Here is a 19,568-nt window from a genome sequence, read left to right as displayed (position 1 = left end):
ACACTCAGCACACGTGGAACCACCACAGGCCCTGCTGATGTGATTTTTCATTTCAAATGAGATGAACCTGAATTAATGTGTGTGTGTGCGCGCGCATATGTGTTTGTGTGTGCATGTGTGGCGGGGAGCAGAGGGGATAATACGTGAAGGCACAGCATACCAAAATATGTCAGGAACCCATCGAAACACCTCACATATTTTAACTCATTACATCCTCCCAGTAGCCTTGTGAGATGCTGTGATTTTCTGTTTCTGGATGAAGAAGCTGGGGCATGGGAAGGTTCTTGCCCAAATTACACAGCTAAGAACAGGCATGCTTCAGTCCGTGAGCAATTCTTAAGAGTTGGGGTATAAATAGTAATAAGAACGTGAAAGTCTAGCGTTTGGACAAAAAGGAAAACTGAGAGAGAAAACATCCAATCTGCCTCTCTGGTCCCGAGCATCGGCCTGGAATCTTCCCCACGCAGGGCTCTGCGGGGCCACATGTCTGTATTGGTTTCTGTTCTCAGCTGGTCAAGGTAGAGGGCTCTGCAAACAGACTCACCTCTGGTCATCAGACCCCATCAGCTCGGCATCTCTCCAGCCCCTCCCACAGAGCTACGGACGGGAAGGTTCAAAAAGAAGAGTCCGTGTGTCCTCCCCACCCTCCCATGTGCTGTTCAGAGTCTCCGATGGGCGGTCCAGGCTTTGAGAAGTCTGGCCTGTTTGAATATGGGCTCGCAGGACAAAGAATGCAGGTGGAAGGCATAGATGGCCCGTCTTGACAAGGTTCTCTCTATGCCCAGCTTCTCCCAGCCCCCTGCCTGGCTGTCAATGCTTACACTGTTGGGTGTGCATAGAAGGGAGAAGGGGTGAGGCAGACGGAGTGGTCTTCAGAAATTATTTCTACCTTGAAGCATATAAAATGTTTGTGGATTCATTCCCTTCTCTTAGAATCTAATTGAGTCCAGGATGTTATGTGACCCATGGCAAGGAATATGTCATGGGTCAAAGGAGCTCGAAGATTCTTCCAGACAATCATTCTCTACTTGAACTCATGCTACCCTGGACCCCAGGGCCATGCCACACAGGGCTATCAGGGTCACATCACTGGAGGCACATTTCATAGGGCCCCCCCCCCGCCATCCCAGTAGTGTCACTTTTCAGCAGCTGGGGTCTCTGTCCTGCACCTGTGCTCACAAGGGTGGGGCCTACTCTGTCCTCCGCCAGCTTGGAATCAAGCCAGGCCCTGCTCTCTGTGTCTACAGATCCAACAAGAAACCAGGGCCCAGGGGGCTCCTTCCAGAACCAGAGCCAAGAGCTCCCACAGGACTGCCTGTGGCTGCTCGAAAGCATGTCAAGTCCCCCACACCCGAGGTCCTCTAAGGCAGACTTGGCTATGCCACCATCCTTTCCTTGGACCCTCACTGGGCTCAGGACCCAGCAAAGTGGAAATGGGCCAAGCCAGCTCCAGAAATGGGTGGACTTCTGTCCCTTTGAGCACTGGGGAGGAGAGCAACACAACTTGAGTCTCCCCAGCCCATTTGCATATGACGAGCCTCACGTCCCAGGTGGCAGCCCCAAGAGGGCAGGTGGCCTCATCACCCCCAGAAAAGGGGAGGGGCAAGAGAGTGACATTGGTGGAACCCCTAACATCTGTCAGGCACCGGCCTAGACACGTGACCCCTATCGCTCCTTCCTCTCTTAGACTGGGGGATCCGGGGAAGGAACAGTGACAGGTGATCTTGGTACCCCAACCCCCCCCACAGTACCTGGCACAGAGCCAGGTGTGCTTAGGGAGAGTCAGCAAGGGTCTCCTCGGGACTGAGAACACCCCCTTGAGGAGGTACTATCCCCCCCATATGTGAAATGGAAGATGAGGGCGGGGGAGGAGAAGCACATTTTTTGAGGACACACGGCCAGCAAGGGACACATGGCCCCGGGCAGGCTGCAGGGTGGCCCCCGCTCTCACCGATCTCTGTGTTCCCCACCACCAGCTTGGCCTCGGGGTACTGGGCTTTGAGGTCCAGCAGCTCCGTCAGGGTGGAGGCCTGGATCCAGGTCACGCGCTCGCCTTCAAAACGCAGCCGCTTCCGAGGAACGTCTTTCAGCCTCTGGAAAATGTAGTTTCTTACCACACTGCCTCCTTCCCACACCTGTTCCCTGATACACTGAAGTCTGCAATGGGATCAACTCCTCTCCTGATTTGCTGAACACTGAGTTCAGGATAAAGAGACAGGTCCGGGGAGAATGGAGGGGAACGTTCTCGTGTTGAGGCAGGAAATATGTTCAGCTCTTACACACATTCTCTCGCTTAGTCTTTAGGGGACCAGGAGGTGATGGGACCTTCACTTGCCACAAGGCCACCTGAACTGTCCTGACCAAAAGCCTGGGTTCCGAGCAGTGCCCGCCCCCGTCACCGTCTCCTGGAGGTGCAGTAGACAAGGTGTGGGAGGGGGCAGAGGTGGCAAAGGAGGGGTGTCAGGAGAGAATGCAACAGAGGCCGGTTCTAGTGTGTGAGGGGTGGTGTGGGGCTGGGAGAGAAAACCCCCAGATCAAACTGACAGTGTTTTCAAGGTTGCACCATCCAGAGAAAGATATGCTGGTGGCCTGCTGCCAAGCCCTTCTTTCTGGCCCGTTGGACTCACTCGGCTGTCTTCATGTGCTCAACACCCCCCGGAATCTGCACTTGAGGACTCGGAGAGAATCTTGATTCTTTCCTTGCCACAAATGTTGGAGAGAAGCAGAATCGTCCCAGTGGGTGTGAGAGTATCCTTAAAACAGAGCAGCAAGCCGTGGGTTGTGCCCTTCGAGCACAGCTTTTTTCTGTGTTTGTTTGTTAAATAAATGGACCGTTTACAGAGAGGAAAATGGGTGGCTTGAGGGCTTCTACATTCGATTTAGCCAGGAGGTAGGCAGATGCTTCTGGAACCCATGTTACTCTACACGGAGGAGAGTGCCAGAGAGATCCACTCTCAGTGCTCAGAGTGACATGTGTGAGAGAAGTGTGGGTCCCTTTTGGAGTATGTGACAGAGGGACTTGACCTCTGGGTGTCAGAGGAAGGAAGGAAAACCTAAAGGACAAGGACACAAAGGTCCCAGTTGGTATGAAATAAGGCAGGTCTCCAAAGGCTCATGGCACAGAGACTGAGTTGGGCCATCACCTACCAGCAACTCCGGGGGGAAGATGGGCTCCTGGGTGGGATCCAGGGGCATGAACTCCTCCGGGTTGAATAAAGATGGCGACAGAGTGACCTGTTGGAAAAGAGAACAGTTGGGTGATACTGCATCTCCTCCTTTAAAGCGCCCCTGTAGGACCTACCCGGCCCCTTGTCCAAGCGAGCTTATTTGCAGCCCCCATCCGGCTTGGTGGAGGGCCAGGAAGCTCCTGGAAGGCAGGATAAGGAGGTCTTGCCAGAGGACCCAGGGCTAACTTGCACAGTCACCACCCTCACGGCCTGGGTATAACCATTTCCTCTTCCAGCCACACTGTCCAGAGCATGAAGAGACTCCATTGGCTCCTTTGATCTCAGACAGGCCCCCAGGCTTCCATGGAGAGGAGGACCCGCTTACTTTGGAGTCTTTCTTCTGGTTCATGCAACAGTTGGGGTTGTTTCCACTTCCTCCGCAGCACCCACCATCCTAGAGAGATGACAAATATTCACACAAAAATATTTGCAAAGAGTTTTCACCAAAGCTAAAGACCTGCGTCACTAATACCCAATGAAACCTAGCTCTGCCCCTGTCCCAGCATCAGTGGGAACGGCGGGTGGCTGCTGCCCATCCCACTCACGTCGGCGTGGTCGGAAGACCTCTGCTTTAACCACTTTCCCTTTCTTGGCTGATGAAAACAAAGCAACTCATGAATGAACAAGTAGGATCTCTCCCAAAAGCAGCAGGAAATTTTAATTTTAAGAAAATTTCTCTAGATGGGCACCTGGGTGGCATCTGACTCGATTTCGGCTCCGGTCATGATCTCAGGGCTGTGAGACGGAACCCGCGTTGGGCTCTGTGCTAGGTGTGGAGCCTGCTTAGGATTCTCTCTCTCTCTCTCTCTGCCCCCCCAGCCCCATTCATTCTCTCTCTCTCAGAAAGGGAAACTTCTCTATAAAAGCTAATTCCTACTTTATCAAAACTTTTCTTTATGCCCATGTTCCCCCTCAGGGCTTCCTCTTTAGGAAACTTCTGTGAGAGGAATCCCCGCAGGTGCTCTTGGCACTTGAGAGCCTCTCCTTGTGCATCAGACAAGTTCTAGGGGGCCTGGCTGGGCTCCTTCCAGGCAGGTCCAAGACCACAGCTGGCTTCAGAGAGGCATCCAGCCAGCGTGCCAGGTGACCTCACCACTATGTCTTAGGTCCTTCTTGTCGGAAAGCTAAACACTCCAGTCCTTCCTCACTGTGACCTTGTGCTAAAGGAAGGGTACGGGTCCGATGACCCACCACCTCTGGGAAAGAACTGGCTCAGGACCTCTCAGGGTGTCAATGGCAGAGCATGGAGTAGAGTTCAGATCACTGCCTTCCAGAACTGAGGCGCTGAGGGTGGGGAAGGGCTGTGTTCACCTGGGGGATCTGTGCCAACAAGGCAGGAGGCTTAGCCCAGGATCTGGGAGACACTCCAGAATCCTTGAGTTGTGCTGACAGGCAAAGGTGGGAGAAACTCCCGGGCATGGCTCCAAGCTCATGTCCAAGGTGGCCAGCTCCTGCAGAAGCAGGTTTGGGGCAGCCCTTCTACCCGTGAGTCAGGGGAGACACATTTCCCAAGGGATGAGTCACACCCTGACTAGTGTGCCCAGGAAAGCTCTCAAAGCGCCATGGAGGCTGAAAGGGGGGTCTTTGCAAATCTGAAAGCACTGTCAGACCTGTCATCAGGAGGGGACCTCCCGTGCCTCGGCCCCCTGCCCATGCAGCCCTGCGTGCAGACCCCAGACCCCTCCTGCGCTCGCAGCCTTGCCGCTGGGTCCCAGAGCACTCTATTTTGGACCTTCCCACCATTGCCCTGACCTTCTCCTTTGTGTTTAGACAGAAGAAGAGAGAAACAGAGTTCCTCTAGGGTCGCTTCTCATCTTTCTTCTTCGAGATGAGTGAGGCAGGGGACTCCCCAGACCCCACCTGAAGTGAGGGAACGCATACAGCAAGCCCTCAGCCTCACTCACTCAGTCCTCGTGTGGAAGGACGTGTTTCACAGAAGTACATTTTCCAGATAAAGTGTCAGCACATTCTTCCTTAGATCTTTTTCTTGATAATTCACTGCCACGTCCATGACCAAATTACTGTGAGGTACGGTAAAGTGTCTCTGCCCTCAGTGTCCAATGAGGTTGGATAAGGCTGGTTTTGTTCCCTGGAGAGATTGCTCTTTTTCTCAGCAGGCTGGGACTACTAGGCTTGTGCTAATTTTTACAGTTCCTCCATGCTCTTCTTTGCTGCTAGACTGACTTCCTCATTTCTTGCTGCGAACAGTGTGCCTCCTTCTAGCAAACCCTCCTCACTTTGCTAATGTGTGCTATGGCCTTGAGAAGGGCGAAGCAGGTGCGTTAGAACTGTGTGTAAAGTCAGAGTGCAGAGGCTCTGAACAAGGCCTTGCAGGTCTCCAACAAGTAACGTGCATGAGTGCACCCTGTGTACCAGTCAGTCCGGAAGCTCTGTTCCTCTCCTCACTGCCCGGCAGCTGGGTCCAGGGAGGCACTGGACCATTTGGGACTTGGGAACCATTTCAGTGTTAATTAAACTCCAACCCTGGGAAGGAACATACCATGGACTACACTCAAAAGCCCTTCTCTTTTCAGAAAGTAGGAGGGCTGGTAAAATTGTACCTCTTTGAGAAGCCTCTACAGAAATAAATACATGGACAAGATTAACAATCCTCCCTTCTCAGGGAAGCCTGAGCAATTCACGAAGATCAAATAGTGAGTAATGGAAGAAACGTACCAGCATCATAATTTATAGTTGCCATGTATTCGATACTTAAGACTTGCCAGACACTGTTCTAAGGGCTTTACAAGAAGTACTTTCCACAAACACTGTAAGAATTGTTACAGGTATTATTATAATTTTGTGATATTATTGTAATTAGGTACATTTTGTTGTAATTATAGATGTATTATTATAACATTATAATATTGTAAGTATTATTATAATCCCAGTTTAAAAACAAGGAACTACGCCCAAGGTCATGCATCGGTTCAGTGGAAGGATGGGATTTGAACCCAGGTCTGTAGACTCCAAGTCTGTGCTTTCAGTCATTTTCCCTTAAATCCACACCTCCTCATTCTTTGTCATCAAAAGCATTCAGCAGGATGTGCTGCCTTCCCTCCCTGTAGACCCCATCCCCGCGTCCATCTGGACCCCTGTGGTCATCTGGACGCAACAGTCCTTTTCATAATGCAACCTTAAGTGTCCGTGAAAGGCACAGGCATCTGTGACTCTCCCCTCAACCCAGAATCAAACTGACAAGAGACGGTTTGATTGGAGTCAGGGTCAACTTGCCCCAGTTGGAGAATCAGGTGAAATCTGGGGGGATAAGCCAAGAAGGGAGAGGCCAGCCCTCTGACCTCTCTGCCAGTGGGTGTGTGTGGCGGTGTGTGTGTAACCCGGCTTCCCCTCGGAGGTACAGAACACTGCAGGGAGGCAAAACCTGTCTGGAGATCTAATTCGCAGTTTCATAAGGCGCACAGAGTGCCGGCTGCAGACAGCAGCTTGGAGAGGCACGGAGAGGCTCAGGCGCTGGGGGCTGGGTTGTCATTTCACACCAGGCCCCACACCTGGGCCATGGGAGCGCTTCAGCTCCGAATGCCTGGAGGAAATTGGCTCTTGGACTGCATGCCTCTTCCAGGAGCCAGCCTTCCCTGGAAGGACAGTACTCATGCTATTGCCGAGAACTCTCCAAGTAAGAATGGCAGAGGCCAGCGCCCGCGCCAGCCATCCGCAGCGGGACAACCCGCCATCTGGCCATCCAGTCTGTCTTTCTCCTCTTTCTTCCAGAACCCCTCGGCATCCCTCCCAAGTGTGGTTCCTGAGACGGCTGCTTTAGGAACAGGGCCGCAGCCGTGCCGGGGCCCCCACTTACCTTGGCGAAGGTCCGGAAGCCCTGGAGGATGGGTCTATAGCCCGTGCAGCGGCACAGGTTTCCTGTGGGCAGAGGAAGAAAGCTGCATTGTGAGCGCAGGCCCCCAGGCAGGGGTGGGGGAAGAGAGGGTTGTGACTTTGCTCCTGGCTCAGTGTGATGCTCGGTTTACTTATTCTCTTTTCTCTGCCTGGAACACCCCGTCCTCTTCCTTGTATTCCTGACTTCAAAACATCTATCGATTCTTCCAGGAAGCCTTCCTAGACTGCCCAGACTGAATCAGGTGCCTCTTCTGAGCACCCCCTTTGATGCCTGATCATAGCCTTATCAGTGAGCTCATCAAACGACGTTATAAACTCTCTTCCCAATCAGAGTGTAAACTCCTTGAGGGTAGAGACTGTCTTTCATCCCCTGGGGCATCCCTGTGTCCATTATACCTTGTAGAGTGCCTAACATGATAGGACTCAATACAACTAATTGAATAAACGATGAATTGAAATGGTGAGTGAATGGGCATTCTGTTTAATCCAGAGGAACAGACATCTTGTCCAGGCTCCTGGGCCCATTCACAGAAGGCAGAGTGGGAAGCCCATTCCTGCCCAAGGCTCAGAATCATGGCCACCTTCTTCATTATGTGGCCTTTGCAGAATCCTGCTCTCGTACAAGCTGAGGAGAAAGGGAGCCATGAGACTAGCCTCTGTGGACTTTCCCAAATGATCTCCTCCTGCACCAGCCCCCCAGTGCCACCTCATCCCAGTGCAGGAGGACACCTCAGGAAGATGAACACTAAGGCAGGAGGCCCCAGAGATCTGCAACCCCCGCGAGTGTTCTTCAAACCAAGAGAGGGCTCAACTGCAGCGGCCCCGGGCCACCACGTTGGGCCTTTCCTCCAGAAGGCAGTGCCTTGACCTCCCAGGCCATTCCCGGCTTCCGGGCCCCGCCCTAACCTCCACAAACCTCCTTTGCTATTCCCCCTCCTAGGCGGCGCCTCGAGGACCCTACCTTGGAAGGCATTCTCGATCTCCTCAACGGTGGGGTCGGGCTGGTTCCGAAGCAGCGTGTACATGCTCATGACGATGCCAGGGGTGCAGAACCCACACTGGGAGCCATGGCTTTTGGAGATTCTCTCCTACAAGGGAGAGACGACACAGACCCACATGTTGGCAGAACCTCTCTCAGGCTCTCCAGATGAGCCCGCCGAAGCCTGTCCATGTCGACAGGCCGGGTGGGGGAGCAGTCCCTGCACGAAGTCAGTCCTAGTGCCAACAGCAGCCTTGGCCAGGTCCCCAAGCCTGTCTGCAGCCACAAGTTCCTCACCTGTATGATGACGATCACCCTGGTACTTATCTCTGGGGCTGTGGTGAGGATTGAATGAGATAATTCACGCTAAACTCTCAACATTATTATACCCGCACATAGTAGGTGGTCAACCAATGTTGGTTATTCATAGGAAAGTCTCTTCTAAGAACAGTGACCAATAGAACAAGAAGGGCTTCTCGCCCTCCATTCTCTGCACTGAAGACAGGAGTAAGCGGGCCCAGAGATTTAAGAGGTTTAGCCAAGAACATACATAGTGAATGGAAGAGCGGTCTCATGTTCTTTTTGTTGTTGTTGTTTTCTTTTTTTTTAATAATAATAATTTTTTATTATATTATGTTAGTCACCATACAGTACATCCCTTGTTTTTGATGTAAAGTTCCATGATTCATTACTTGCGTATAACACCCAGTGCACCATGCAATACGTGCCTTCCTTAATACCCATCACCAGCCTATCCCAATCCCCCACCCCCATCCCCTCTGAAGCCCTCAGTTTGTTTCCCAGAGACTATGGTCTCTCATGGTTCATTCCCCCTTCTGTTTACCCCCCCTTTCTTCTTCCCTTTCTTCTCCTACCGATCTTCCTACTTCTTATGTTCCATAAATGAGTGAAACCATATGATAATTGTCTTTCTCTGCTTATTTCGCTTAGCATTATCTCCTCTAGTCCCGTCCATGTTGCTGCAAATGTTGGGTAATTGTTCTTTCTGATAGCTGAGTAATATTCCATTGTATATATGGACCACATCTTCTTTATCCAGTCATCTGCTGAAGGGCATTTCATGTTCTTTTGATACACACTAGCCTGCAATCCAGTGCAACCAGCATTTATTAAGAACCAATGAATGCATTTTTTTTCCAAACTAGAATATCACGACAATTTTAAATAACAGCAATGCTTGGAATCCATGGGGACATAAGAATTTGGAAATGTGCCATATAGAATTTGTTATATGCATTGAATGTCACAGAATTGTCATTCAAACTCTGCAAGACTTTTAGTACAAGGAGATTCTCCATGTCCACATTATTATTATTACTATTGTTATTATTATTTTGTGTCTTGGGAGTCTCTCTTGGTACATAAGTAAAATCGCTTAAATATTGCATTTCCAATGCCTAGCATATATGTTCATCCGTTTTATTAATATTTACTGAGAACTTACTCCGTGCCAGGCATGGTAAGGGCACTGGAGACAGAGTAATGAAGAAGAGACGAGAGCACCAGTCTTGGGAAGTTAGTAGAGGAAATACTGACAAAAGAAACAGGAAAATTCCAGGTAGAGGTCAATGCTATGTAGAGATTGAGTAGAGGCTGACAGGACCCAGAGGGACCAGTGGCCACTTGGCAGTGCTCAGAAACAGCCACTCTGAAGAGGTGACTTTTAAGTTGAATTTAATAACATGACTTGAATCAGGTAAGAATGTATTTGATCTAATTATGTTTGTTAAGGATCACTCTGGGGGCGCCTGGGTGGCTGAGTGGGTTAAGCGTCCAACCCTTGATTTTGACTCAGGTCATGATCTCAGGATTATGAGATTGAGTCGCATGTTTGGCTCTGCGCTGAGCATGGAGCCTACCTAAGATTCTCTCTCTCCCTCTCCCTCTGCCCCTGCCCTGTTCTCTCTCTCTCTCCCTCTGCCCTTGCCTTGCTCTCTCTCTTTCTTTCTTAAGGAAAAAAAAAAAAAGAATTACTCTAGCTGTGGGTAGGGAATGAATAGATTACATGGAACAAGAGTAGAAATGGTGACCAGGACACAGTGGTCCAGGCAAGAGGGAATGGTGGCTCAGACCAAGTAGTAACAGGGGAAAGAAAATGAAGGCTTCCTCGTAGGGTTTGGAAGTAAAGTCGACACCACTCCTGGATGGATTGGGTGTGGTGATCCAGAGAAAGAATCAAAGGTGACTCCTAGGATTTTATCTTGAGCAATTGGGCGGATGCTTTTGCCATTGACTCAGATGGAGGAAGACTCAGGGAGAAAGACAGGGCAAAAGGAGGGTTTGTGAAGTTTGAGAGGAGACATCCATATAGTGATGTCAAGAGGCAGTTGGAAATACGAATCTAACCTCTGAGGAGAGGTCAAAGCTGAAGATATAAATGGGAATGCCGTTCCCCATAGATGGTACAGAACTTGCCGTGGGGGGCAGTGGAGGAGAAGGAGAGGGGGAAGGGGCCCAGCCCAAGCTGGGGGGCGGGGGGCTGCAGTAATTAGGAACTCAGCAGGCCTAGAGCCAGCACCTGGCACCAGCCTGGAGATGGGAGGAAGAAGAGCGAAGCATAGTGTCCTAGGAGGCACAAGAAAAAAAACCCAATAGACAAGAAGTGGAATGTGGCTCTACGACTTACTGGGGGCCAAGATGAGTGCATGGGGAGCGCGAGTCTGTACCATTGGAAAGGGAGGGGTTAGTGATTTTTCAGATGCATCCTGGTCTTTACACTGCTCTGCCTTTCATCTGCTTGTTTCAAATTACAAGCCCGAATTAACCCTTCACATCTCCTGCAGGTTGGACAAGTTTCATAATTTGCCCTTTTGCTGCCTAAGAAATGAAGCCGCAGAGCTGATGTGTTACATGCTGTGACCTCATGTGACTCGTTCAACCCACCCCTCCACTCCCCTCCCTAAGGGTACAACCCGCTCACTCAGCAGGAGGCCCTGGCCTGGCACCCACATAAGGGGCCCAAGGAAGGCAGGATCTGAGCAACAGCCTTCCTCAAGTGGCCAACGGGCATGGCTCTGGCACCTTCTGTGACTGTAATGTCTGGAAGACCTCCCTGCCTCAGTTTCCCCATACAAAACGCATTGGGAACAATGGCCTTTCCTTCCCACAGTACTCTGCCCTCACGTGTTGCCATGCTGCCTAAGAGTATCCTGATTCTCTCCACAAACCTTCCCAGATTACTGTCCAGTCTTGGTTCCTAATTTCAATCCACTGCCGGGCAGCGTGATACCGTCAGAAAAAAAGCCTTGGTCAGACACTCAGACGCCTCTACTCTCTTATTAAGCCCTTACTAACCTCATGTTAAGGAGGATGGAGGCCTCACTATTACCTGCAGGTGGCGCTCGAGAGGAGCAATGGGATTACCATTCGAGGGAGCAGGGACGAGGTGGGCTTTTTAATCAAGGGCACGGAGCATTTGGAATCTTGAACCTGAGACTTCGGGGGTTTCCTAAGCACACTTGGGGGTGGGGAGCTGGGTGTGGTTGTGCCTTGCCCTCCTCCCTCCAATTCTGGCATAGCCGGACAGCCCTGGCCCCCATATCTGGCGGACCTCGTGGTTCCCTCAAGGTCCTGCAATGTCACACCCACCGCGGCTGCAGGAGGGAGCTTCAGGCTTGGGGCCTCATCTTTCCACCTCACAACATCCCTCCCCTTAGCCCCCCCCCACCTCGCCAGGAGAGATGGAAGTGAGGGAGGTGGCTGGACCACGGTGCCTCCTGCCCAGGCAGTGACACTCAGCCTCACACCCCAAACAAGTCTGCAGCCCTGGCATGAGCCTCCCTTGCCTCCACTTACCTGCACAGGATGCAGTCTCGACTTGGTGCTTCCTATTCCTTCCACTGTCGTCACAGCAACATGATGCAAAGAACAGATGGGGGCCAGACAGGCATTGGCAGAAAAGTGGCTGGAACCCCAGATTAAGGTCATTCCATTGTCCACTCGGGCCATCAGAGACTTTGAGGTGCTTTCTCATGACCCCGCACTCTATGTTACATTCTGGACTTTTCCATGGTTGTCCTCTCCTCTCTACCCAGGACTCTTGGCTAGCAACAAAGGAAGCTCCCCCCACCCCAGTGAGGCATGAGCCCCTGTAGAGTCCTGTGGAGCACTGGGCATCCAAGCTGGAACATGGGGCCAGGGTCACCCTCAGCCACCTCATACTCAGTCCCACCCTGGAGGCTGAATCAAGAGGAAATTTCTGGAAGGTTCCAGGTCCAGTTCTTGCTCCTTTCTCTGGAAGGCCCTTCCTTAGCCTCTTCAATTTCAGAATGTCCAGTCACTTTTGCTCCCCTGCTCTCACCCACTTGTCTCCAATCCTCTGTGGGGGGAGAAAGAAGAGGGCGACCCCCAGGAAACATGAGACACCAGCCCCTTAAATAGAGTTTCCTGATGTCCATTCTTCTATTCACCATTCTATACAAGCAACATCATTTCTGAGGGCCAATCACATGTCAGGCACTCTGCTGAGGGCTGAGGAAATAAAGGTAAGATATTCTTCAATAGCCCGAGGTCAACCCAGGAAAATGCGTGAAGCCAGTGTGAAGATGTAATTTAAACAGTTTATGGTGAATGTTTTGGGAGGGCTGAGCACAGAGTACTGTGGGACCAGCACAGACATGGGGTACCTAACCCAATCTTGGGAGGTCAAGGAAGGCTTCCCGGAGGAGGTGACATTTTGCCCAGTCCTAAAGAGCTAGCAAGAGTTATCCAGGTGGAGAAGTCCTAGAAGAAAGTACATTCAAGACCTGGGCAACAGCTTATGCAAAGACCAGGAAATGAGTAGGCAGAGAGTGTCAGTAGTCCACAATTGTCCCTACAAGGATGGAGTGCTGGGCCCATGGAGAGAGACACCTGGAGAGGAAAGATGGGGCACGCCGTGAGGAGCTCCAAGTGTTAAGCACAGAGATTGGACTTTATCCCAAAGGCAGTGAAGACTGACTGAAGGATTTCATGGGATTGGAAATGAGTCTGGATCTTAGAAAGGTCACACGTGCATACATACACATACACATACACATACACACACACACACACACACACACACACACACACTCACAATCTGACCCCTGCATCACAGTCCTTGCATGGACAATCAGCCAGTGGGCAAAGGATACACGATCTTGTTCTGGAAACGGTCATACTTGGAAAGCATCACGGTGCAAGCCCCACAGCCCCCTTCTCCACAGCCCAGCTTGGTCCCGCTCAGTCTCACTGGATGGTCGAGGGTTAAGGAACATGAATTCACACAAGAGTCTTTGCTGGGCTGCTGAGAAGTGCGTGGGCAGAATTGTAAGGATAGAACCACCCATTGCCACACACAGGCTTGAGCCCCTCAACCCGGGGAAGCAGCAGTCCCACACAGCCTCCTCATCCAGAAAGCCTGCCCTGCACCCCAGAAGGCAGAGAATGGGACCATCTTCCCTGCAGCTATGAGGAAAGGCATCAGGGTCCCATCAGACAGCCAGCAAGTGTTCTCGAGGACTGGAGTCCTACTGCTCTCCAATCCTGGAGATGTTTCTTGTCATCGGGGTCTTCCTGGCATGGTCCGAGAGGCTCCCAACCCTGTGGTCTCACCAGGCAGGTGAACCAGGCACTGCAAAGGCTGAGCACATGGAGCAGACCTCACGTCACCCCGGCCCGAAGCCACTTGGGCCAGACAGAGACATTGATCTGTTCTAGGACCTACTGAGTTCCGACTTGTCACCTTGGACCTTTTGGGTTGATGGAAGTCCAGAAACCAAAATTAGGGTTGGACGAGGGACTTTTGAACACCCCCGACCCATAGGATATGTGACCAGAAATGAGAATGAAGATTATCTTTGAGGTCGGGGGCTGGGATTGGAGCCATCTCTTACATGTACTTGCAGAAATAGTCTGGTAACGTTGAATCTGTTCACGTGCCTAAGTACTAGGCTATTCTAGAGAGCACTGCCTGAGACAGCAGCACTGCTGTGTCCCTGAGACACACGGGCTCCGAGCCATCCAGCTCTCTACCAAAGATGGAGGTCATTATCACAGGTCGCTTCCCTCGTTTGCAAGATGAGATGAAAATTCATCACAAATTCTAGACGGCCATTAATGGTTTGATTATTCAGTCATTTCAGAAATATTTACTTATTACCTTTAACATGCTGGACATTAGTCTCTTTAAACAATGACACAGCACCTTATACTTGAAAAATACTTACACCCATGGACCCATTTGATCTTCACAATAATTTAGTGAGCGGGTGGGGCAGGAGCTCCTATTTCCCGACCGAATAAAACAAAACAAAGCAAACTGAGGCCCAGGAGGTAAGGTGAGCCCAGCAAGGCCACACAGTCACTCAGGTCTCCTTGTGTGAGGGCCCAGACACAATCACCTGACTTCAGATTTGGGGCTCCTCCCTCACCATGTGGCTCCCTCTTCTAAAACACGTCTGGGATGAGCTGCCTATATCCTAAGTTATTCCTCTGACTCATCAGAATATCTGCATCTAGCAGTAGTTCATTCAGATGACTTAGTAGCCCAAAGTCTAGCAAAATCTTCTAGCCCGGGGATTTTTTCAGAAGCCAGTATGAAAGTCAAGCCTGGGGTTTTTCCTCTTTCCCAGAACTCTCAGAAATGAACTCTCACCACAGTCAGCAAAAAGCCACCTGACCTTCATTTCTGTGAAAACTTTCAGTTTCAGGTTTTGTTTGAGATGTGACCTTTAAACTAGCAGTTGCTGTGATCAGGAGTCTCAGAAGGCTTCCGGGCCTTCAAACCTTCGTCAGAAAACTGACACTGGTGTCCACCATCTGTGAGAACGCGCCTCTCTTCTCAGACCACCCAGGTAGAGCGGCCAGCAGTGGACTTCTGTGCGGTCTCCCGATCCTACTGAGTGATTCCCCCTCTGCAAAAGAGCCACCGGGTTCAGGGGCCCTGAAGCTCCAGGCTTGCCCTCTCTTGATGGAGAATCCAGTACAAAGTACACCAGAGCCAGATACCATCTGGAAAGAGCTGAGCGAGCCAGAGGAAAGGTCGTGGACTTTAGGCTTGCTTCTGTGGGTACTGAAACAACACTCTGTTGTCCTCAAATAGGGTGCCTGAATGAGCCACTGGACATCCCTGACGCTGGGAGTGAGAGGAATTGGTTAACAGAGGTCATCCCAATGACCAGCCCTGAAGAGTGTCCAGTATGACTGGAAGGTTAAGAGCATGGCTCTAGGCTTTGGTCTGGGCTCTGCCAGCATTGGCCCAGAATCTAAAGCAAGAAGCAGGTCCCTTCTCATGTGTCAACTTCACTTCCTCCTCTGTCAAAGGAATTGCTATAGGGATCAGTGAGATCAGCCATGTAAATCAACTTGAACTTCACCGACCTACAGTAAGTGCTCAGGAGTTCCCTGTCCCTTGCCTCCCAGTGCCTGCCGTCTCCACAATGGACAGCACCTTTACACACTTCCCCACTCAGGCATCCTTTCCCAACAAACACGCCTTCCTCTGACATTCCTTCCACCTTCACAGAACTGGAAAGTTTCCCTAGCAAGCCCTTTACGGATCAGCAAAGATCTCCTGAGGAAGGCCCACTCCTCCTGAGGGGAAAGGCCACAGAGTTCCCCAGGGCTAATGAGGGCCTTTCACAGTTATTCATTTTATAGGCCCAGGATTAAACCTTGGCATCACTAGAGTCTGAGCTGGAAGAGATCTTAAGAAACATCAAAAATAATCCTCTCATTCGACGGTCGATGAATTTCTACCTGGAGAGCTCAAAAGACTTCCCGGGGTCACCCAGCTGCTGAGTGACAGAGCTACAACTGAGACACAGGGGTCTGGAGCCCTACTCCAGGGCTCTGTCCTCCACTCCTCACAGCCTCTCACAGTCACTAGAAAATGACATAAGCCTAGAGAATGAGTCCCCACTGTCCCCCTTCCCCAGCCCCACTCCAAAGTCAGGATACATTTTCTTCTCAGGTAGGCCAAAAGGGTTGTTTCTGGATCTGCATTTTTCTCCACCACCTGTAAGAACAAAAACAAAAGAAAAATGTATCCTAGGTATACTCAGCCATTGTCTCACCCAAGAATTTGTGGAGTTAACAGGGATACGCTCAATGTATCATGAAAATGAAGGTCTTTTTCCTGACAATTCCAGAAGAATGAACATATTAACTACAAGCCAAACTGTGTGTGTGTTGCTACTCCCCAGTTCTAACCTTCGGCATTAGTGCTCTGCTCTGGACCCACCCCGGAGGGCTGAGGTGTTATACCCAGCACAATGAGCTGACCCAGGCAGAGCCCCCTTCAAGTCAAACATGTCATCTCAGAGCACCTGGGTGGCTCAGTCATTTAAGCGGCTGCCTTCGGCTCAGGTCATGATCCCAGCGTCCTGGGATCAAGTCCCACATCAGGCTCTCTGCTCAGTGGGGAGCCCGCTTCTCCCTCTGCCTCTGCCTGATGTTCTGCCTACTTGTGCTCTCTCTCTCTCTGTCAAGTAAATAAATAAAACTTAAAAAGAAAGAAAAAACATGTCATCTCATTTCCAGCAGCTGGATCACACCAGGAATAGCTAAAAATGGCAGCATGCAGCTCTCTGGCTGTGCCCCCAGCATTACATTCTCAGGGAGTATAGGGCTGGTCTGTTGGTCCGTGCTCAATGCGCAATATTGCATGTGTTGCACTATCAGAGCCAACAACATAACATATGTCAGACATAGAGGAGAAATCTCAACCCAAAAGTCCACAAATGGTTTATTCAATAAGATGGAAAGGTTGTCTACAAAATGAGTTTCCGATGCAAAGAATCAAAGGAAATCCACGAAAACCGGTATCACTACTCATACTCATCATACCTTATGAAGGGTAATAGGGTTTGGGTAACTGGAATGGTTAAGGAGAGAGAATACATGACAAGAGTTTCCTTAGACAGAACAGCACTATGATTCTTCCATCTTCCTAAAGTTGAGGAGAGGAGGTACTTGCCTCACACCTCAAACTTCATGAGGGGGGCTTCCCTAGCCCTACAGGTGAAGCTAACATACAGCCTTTGTAGGACAGGGGATATGGTAGTCTGACATATCTAAAAGCTAGAGATGGGCTTACCAGACAAGCTGAAGAAGAAATGGTGGTGTTGGGATTGGTGTGCACTCCCAGAGTCTGAGAAGGACAGAGGATGTGACGTGTTGGCTGTGGACCTGGTATAGACCATGCAAGAGAGAGAGAGCTGGTGTGGAGGTGTTTAAATCATCCCCCAAACACTGACTACGTAAGGTTTGGGATCTCCAACAGGGTCCATGTGGAGTGGACCTCCCAGAACTGGAGGCTGAGGAAGAGCAGTTGGCGAGAGAAAAGAACGTGCCCCGTGTCATGAGACTTGCAACTGAATGTTCCAGTGGTGGGAAGCCATCTTCTACCAGCACTCATTAAATGAGAACTTTCTTGCTAACCTCCCCCCTTTAACCTGAATTGAGGCTGTGTATGGAAACTTATAAATGACCATAGGATTTTTTATTGATTAAGAGCAATCCAGAAAGTCATAAAACTGCCAGAATTTGCCTCCTGAAAAAAAGTTTAAAGGAAAGTGGAAAATCCAATTAGTTTCCTTTCATGATTACACCCCACGAATCTGGTTTGTTCAAAGTCCTGGTTACAAAGTTCACACAAGAAGCTATTTCTTTTCTTTTAGAGAAATCATAAATGCACAAATAAAGATCCCTATCACTTTTCTTGGAAATGGCAGGAAGAACCTCTTGGCTTACTACCTTCCCCCCAAGCTGTTGCTTCCTCTTGTCTTCCAGCTTGGCTCTCATCACATCAGTCCCCTGCTCTGTGCCTTCCATGACTTCCCACATATGCCAGGTAACATCCAAGTTCCCTAGGCTGTCTTCCAAGGCCCTTTTCCATACATCCCCAATCTTCATTTTCAGCCTTTTCCCCTCCTACTTCCCTGCAAACCTGGTCCTCACACTCGAGAAAATACAATGTATACCTCTGACTCTGTGGCTTTGACCATTTCATTCCTCTTCCACCTACATCTTGACTTAGAAGACCCCAAACTCTTCCCGGACAAAGGCTTTTTATATCACCCCAGCCATGAGTGGTCCAACCTTCCCTGCATTCCTACAGAGAATGGCTGTGCCATCCCACAGCACGGCTGCAGGGTTGGCCCTGGCAAATGCCATGAAACCCTCTCTGAACAGGACGCCAATGGGTATTCTAAAGGACAAACACTTTATGGGGATATGAGCTTAGGAAATGCTAGGTTCAGAAGATTGTTCTGATAAGATTTAAGCATCAAAACAAATAATAGCTCCAATGGATTATAATCCATTAAATAAGATTAAAAGTTAGGAGTTCAAAGTGATACCTAATAAATAAACAAATTGGAGAGAAGGGTAAGTTCTTCCTGACAGAGGAATGCCAACTAATCAATATGGTTAGCGATCTTGCAATCAGCACAGTAACTGATCCAGTCTAGAATCATCAATGGGTGCTAAAACCAGTGGCTGAAATTTTGATGATCACGATACTCCCATAGACTTAAAGTATCTTCAGACAGATTATTTACTAACTATAAAGGGTAAAAAAGTTATCTTACAGTAGAGAAAACTGACGGATACCACCTTAATCAAGTGGTCAAGGGTCACATTCCAAATAATGGGGGAAACTGACATCCGTGCCTACCAATGTAATGCACCGAGAAATACTTACCACTTCTCTGGCATTTCTGCCCAAAATGCAGACCCTGAATCTAATTATAAGAAAGCATGACACAAACTCAAAATGAGAGATGTTCTAAGAAAGAATGGCCTATTCTCTTCATAAACATCAATGTCACAAAAGACGAGGAAAGGTAAACAGCTGCTGCAGCTTAAAGGAAACTTAAGAGACATGGCACCTGACTGTGTAGTATGACCCTGGGTCCTGGGTTTGGGGGAAAAGTTATAAATGACACTGTTGGGGAAATTGGAATATGTTGCAGAAGGGCAATAGAGTAGATAATAGTATTACATCAACACTGGAGTTCCAGATTTTTATAGAGACTGGTTCTATAAGAATATTCTTACTCTTGATTTAAGGGGTAAAATGGCATGATATTGGAAATTGCCCTCAAATGGTTCAGAAAGAAAATTTTATATTTTATGTATTTATTTCTATTAATTATATATAAATAAATATGTAAAATTATTTATGTACTTAAATACGTCTATGTATCTATCTATATGTATCTATAAACATATCCATATATATCTAATGCATGTGTGTATCACATAAACACCTATTCGTGTGTGTGTGTGTGTGTGTGTGTGTGTGTGTGTGTGTGTACAGGGGAGAGAGAATGAAGGAGATCATAATAAAGCAAATGTGGCAAAATGTGAACAGTTGGTGAATGTGAATACTCTGTTGAGTATTTCTTTGTATTCTTCATGCAACTTTTTGAACATTTAAAATAATTTCAAAATGAAAAAATGTGTAAAAAATAAATCTCTTCAGTAGAGGATTTCTAAGGGCTTTTAATACTCATGCATTCCTT

General features: G+C 49.4%; 1 protein-coding gene across 2 annotated transcripts in view; it reads right to left on the bottom strand.

The window, feature by feature from the left end:
• The window catches only part of XDH (xanthine dehydrogenase), a 59,430-nt gene that overhangs the window by 36,786 nt on the left and 3,076 nt on the right, over nt 1-19,568 (bottom strand). For both annotated transcript variants that reach the window (XM_019807760.2, XM_002927017.4), the window contains exons 2-9: nt 16,000-16,057; nt 13,194-13,290; nt 11,875-11,983; nt 8,041-8,167; nt 7,042-7,103; nt 3,553-3,621; nt 3,148-3,234; nt 1,952-2,093 (exon numbers count right to left, since the gene is read on the bottom strand). In XM_019807760.2, coding sequence (XP_019663319.2) covers nt 1,952-2,093; nt 3,148-3,234; nt 3,553-3,621; nt 7,042-7,103; nt 8,041-8,167; nt 11,875-11,983; nt 13,194-13,290; nt 16,000-16,057 — 751 coding nt within the window. The remainder of the gene's footprint in view (nt 1-1,951; nt 2,094-3,147; nt 3,235-3,552; nt 3,622-7,041; nt 7,104-8,040; nt 8,168-11,874; nt 11,984-13,193; nt 13,291-15,999; nt 16,058-19,568) is intronic.

This window comes from Ailuropoda melanoleuca, chromosome 4 (assembly GCF_002007445.2).
Source record: "Ailuropoda melanoleuca isolate Jingjing chromosome 4, ASM200744v2, whole genome shotgun sequence".
NCBI lineage: Eukaryota > Metazoa > Chordata > Mammalia > Carnivora > Ursidae > Ailuropoda > Ailuropoda melanoleuca.
The sequence above is the reverse complement of the archived record's forward strand: the minus strand, read 5'-3'. Positions and strand labels throughout refer to the sequence as shown.